The sequence below is a fragment of the Heptranchias perlo genome, chromosome 22, assembly GCF_035084215.1.
Source record: "Heptranchias perlo isolate sHepPer1 chromosome 22, sHepPer1.hap1, whole genome shotgun sequence".
NCBI classification, from domain to species: Eukaryota; Metazoa; Chordata; class Chondrichthyes; order Hexanchiformes; family Hexanchidae; genus Heptranchias; species Heptranchias perlo.
The window spans coordinates 13,056,924-13,061,165 of NC_090346.1; the positions used below are offsets into that span (position 1 = coordinate 13,056,924).

The 4,242-nt window shown below is 44.7% G+C and overlaps 1 protein-coding gene across 3 annotated transcripts; it reads right to left on the reverse strand.

Annotated features, from left to right (window-relative positions):
- psmg3 (proteasome (prosome, macropain) assembly chaperone 3) lies at nt 1-3,926 on the reverse strand. 3 transcript variants are annotated; one of them, XM_068003671.1, is made up of 3 exons: nt 3,833-3,926; nt 2,414-2,719; nt 1-750 (listed from the first exon to the last, which is right to left on the reverse strand). In XM_068003671.1, exons 2-3 carry the CDS (start codon nt 2,627-2,629, stop codon nt 598-600), a joined length of 369 nt encoding a protein of 122 aa, XP_067859772.1. In that variant the 5' UTR covers nt 2,630-2,719; nt 3,833-3,926; the 3' UTR covers nt 1-597. The 3 variants fall into 3 exon arrangements, with proteins under 3 accessions (XP_067859772.1, XP_067859771.1, XP_067859773.1); XM_068003670.1 differs by having other exon boundaries at nt 3,757-3,870; XM_068003672.1 differs by lacking the exon at nt 3,833-3,926 and adding an exon at nt 2,990-3,374.
- Between the last annotated feature and the right edge of the window lie 316 nt (nt 3,927-4,242).

A 4,242-nucleotide genomic window follows, 5' to 3' on the forward strand; every position in this document is an offset into this window, starting at 1 on the left:
TAAAAAGCACTACTTGTTTAATAGCAGTAAACAATGCAGATTAAGGAACTACAAACACCAGGTAGAACCAAGGGCACCACAAACCCTAATGATGAATCTTTTTCATATACATTTATTTCAATCCAATCTTGTAATTTACATTCTCCCAATATCTCTATTAGTTCTCTGCCTCTGTTCATCCTGAACTCTGGAGAATGGAATGCAAAAGCCAGTTGGTCTCATCTTGACCAGTGTCCCAATTGGCCCTTCCATATCCAGTTACAGCAAGCCATATTTCAGCCTTAATTAACATCTGGAGGGAACCTATTGACTTGGGAGTGTGCATAGTCTTCAAAGATGCCACAATGGTGTTCCTGAACTGAGTATAAAGACTAGCACATCATCACAGAACAGGAAAGTATCAAAATTACAGAGAGAATAAAGCTGCTCCTCTGTTTCCAATCAGCTACATCGCTGCTCTATTTAAAAAGTCTGATTTGCATTGGTAAATTGCATTCTGTTGTGATATTCTTGCCCATATAGAAAGAAGAAAAGTCACATTGTTCTTTTACTATTGTTTGTTAGTTAGTTTCAGCCCTGATGTCTGGTTAGCAGATTTCACCAGAGTCGGCAACTCTGAATCAACTGTTTGATAGACTTAATACTGTCCACATTTGCATCTTTCAGAGCCAGTGCAAGTAGTACCGGTTTGTTCCCAGACTCCTCAGACACGAAGGTTACAAGGTGCTTTGCGTAGACATGGATGAGAGGCTGTAAAGAAAAGCACAGACATTAAAAATATTATAAAGACCTACAGTACAATAATCTTAATGACAAGCAAGATACAATTTAACCTGAAGTGTGCGACAGGCGATTCTACATTCAACTGGGGAACAGGGTGACGACTGAAGCCAAGTGCATTAAGATACATTACAGTAATGCTCAACAAGGTCACAGTATATGAGTGAGGCTGCTGAATGGTTGAGTGGACTCCATCAGAACTGAAAACTGGGAAACAAGTGAGCTGTGTCATGGAACAGAACAAAAAAAGATGTGGCAGGGAGAGGGAGAGAGATAACCTATCAATCAGGTTTTACTGAAAAGCTGGAAAGACGTGAAGACTGCCTGAGGATGTACGAAGATCATCTGCAACATAAAAGATTCTTTTAGTGTCTTTCCATTGCCTCGCTGAGATGATCGCTACCAATTTTTCAATCAAACCTGTTTGGGCATTTGACCAATTATCTCCCTTTCTCCCCCTCCCTTCTTGTTTTGTCCAGTTCCATTAAATATCTCAACAGTCTTCCAGTTTTCAGTTCTGACGAAGTTAACCTATCTTTTCTTTTTATAGATGCTGTAGATTTCTAGAATTTTCACTGAGATTTGGGTGCTGCATTGGGTTACTGCAATGTCACTTCACTTTAGGACATGGATTCAAATCCAGCTCAGACTGACAAAAGTGTCATCGGAACACAGAGGACCAAAAAAGGCTATTTTGGTCCACCAGGCTGCTCTCAAGTTCAAATTCCGAATACACAAGGTCCCTATCTACATCCCTCAACTGATCTTGCCAAATGCCTTTCCAGGTACTATGCATGAGACTGAATATGGGCACAGAAAAGAATCAGTGAGGCTATATTGTAAGCTCCACAATGGACAAAGGGATAACTAAAACATAAGGCAAAAGTTGAGTACAGATACACAGAATATATAGGTTATGGTGTTCGATCAGGGAGAGTATAGAATTACATTCAATGTACAGCACAGGAACAGTCCATTCGACCCAACTTGTCTATGCCGGGGTTTATGCTCCACATGAGCTGCCTCCTCCCACCCCTCTTCATCTCACCTGATCAGCATATCCTTCTATTCGTTTCTCCCTCATGTGTTTATCGAGCTTCCCGTTAAATGCATCTATGCTATTCACCTCAACTACTCTTTGTGGTAGCGAGTTCCACATTCTAACCACTCTCTGGGTAAAGAAGTTTCTCCTGAATTCCCTATTGGATTTATTAGTGGCTATCTTATATTTATGGCCCTTAGTTCTGGTCTCCCTCACAAGTGGAAACATTTTCTCTACATCTACTCTATCGAACACTTTCATAATCTTAAAGACCTCTATCAGGTCATTCCCTCAGTCTTCTCTTTCATAGAGAACGAGCCCCAGCCTGTTCAGTCTTTCCTGATAAGTATAACCTCTCAGTTCTAGTATTATCTTTGTAAATCTTTTTTGCACCTTCCCCAGTGCCTCTATATTATCTTTATAATATGGAGACCAGAACTGTGCACAGTACTCTAAAACAGTTATAGGAATATTTGAATCAACCCAAAGTCCCTAATCCTAAATGCAGTCTAGCTAATTACATCTAAAGGCTGATGTTAATCTGGAGCTCATCTTGCATCCTCTCTGTCTGCCTCTTAATGTTTTTCTTACCTCATCCTTTCCCATTAGGATCTTTGTGGTGAACGTTGGTTTGCTGATCTCATTCGCCACATTATGTGGTGTCACAGAGATCAATGTCCCCATTTTGCCGTACTGTGTGACCACCACAAAGATGTGATCACTGAAAACCGTGCACACGACCTCAGTCAGGATTCCACCAATGGCTTCTGCGGCCTGCTTGGACCGGATAATACATTCTGCTGCCATAAGAGTTCACTTAGAATGACACGATGGCTGATTCCAGACCAAATACAACTCAGTCAGGACTGATTAGCTCTGTACTCAAACAGTCTTTATCTAATTGGAAACAAAAAAGTAAGTCTCAAAACAAATGCATTTTCAAGATGTTAAATTGCTCCTAATTCAGTCATATTTCACCCGCCATTTATTCGTACCAAGTAACACATTGAACAGATTCCCTTGCAAAATGCACAAAGTTTGCACATTTAAAATCTAAAGTAATCACAGGCTGCACCCTTGCTGGGTGGCAGGTCCTTCAGCATTTCCCAGGCAACAAACTGATGCCACATAGCGCCAATACCGCAAAAATAAGTGAAATGAACATACTTTGGTTCAGCAAGTCGGGCTTCTGGTGTCAGGCTTGTATCTTACAAGTAATCTAAGCTGCCTGCCCTAAAATCAGACACCCTAGATTGGGCGAGATTATATATAATCACACCACTGAGTCAGAAGGTCGTGGGTTTAGGTCCCACACCAGAGACATGAGCATAAAATCTAGGCTGACATTCCCAGTGCAGTACCGAGGGAGTGCTGCACTTTCGGAGGTGCCATCTTTCGGATGTGACGTTAAACCGAGGCACTATTTCGAAGAAGAGCAGGGGAGTTCTCCCCGGTGACCTGACAAATATTTATCACTCAACCAACATCACTTTAAAAAAAAAGCAGATTATCTGATCATTTATCACATTGCTGTTTGTGGGATCTTGCTGTGCACAAATTGGCTGCCGCATTTCCTACAATAACAACAGTGACTACACTTCAAAAAGTACTTCATTGGCTGTAAAGCGATTTGGGTCGTCCTTAGGTCGTGAAAGGCGCTACATAAATGCAAGTCTTTCTCTTTCTATATATAGTAGAGAATGCTGGTGAGGACAGATAGGCCCCACTTGCAACATGAACCATTCTTTTCTCTTTCAGACGCTGATGGGCCTGCTGAGAGTTTCCAGAATGTTCTGTTTGAGCTGCTTTTGCCTCTCTGCTCAATGGGCGAGGGACCCGCCGCCATGAACACGCATCCTGGGCCCTGCAGCCGCTGGGCCGGATTCCCAGCCCTTTAAACCCCTTCTGCACACAGGGACCCACTCGGCACTCACCTATCCACCCACCCCAGCCCTGAGCGCAACCATTCCCGGCTGAAGTTTTACGCGAGCACCCAGGCTTCACACTCACTGGCTGAGCACAACCAGCTAACGAGCTGCGCACGCTCAGTATCAAGCCGGCTCCTGGCGCGCATTGCGCGTGCTCTATAACGTCAAGCCGGCTCCTGGCCGCACTACGCGTGCTCTGTAGCAACAAGCCGGCTCCTGGCCGCACTACGCGTGCTCTGTAGCAACAAGCCGGCTCCTGGCCGCACTACGCGTGCTCTGTAGCAACAAGCCGGCTCCTGGCGCGCATTGCGCGTGCTCTGTAGCAACAAGCCGGCTCCTGGCGCGCATTGCGCGTGCTCTGTAGCAACAAGCCGGCTCCTGGCGCGCATTGCGCGTGCTCTGTAGCAACAAGCCGGCTCCTGGCGCGCATTGCGCGTGCTCTGTAGCAACAAGCCGGCTCCGGGGGGGGACTGTGCCTGTTGCGCCCACATT

Coding starts and splice junctions, on each gene's coding strand:
- psmg3 (XM_068003671.1), bottom strand. CDS start 2,629: ATGGCAGCAGAATGTATTATCCGGTCCAAGCAGGCCGCAGAAGCCATT. Junction 751..2,413: donor TCCTAATGGGAAAGGATGAG/GTAAGAAAAACA, acceptor TTTTCTTTACAG/CCTCTCATCCATGTCTACGC.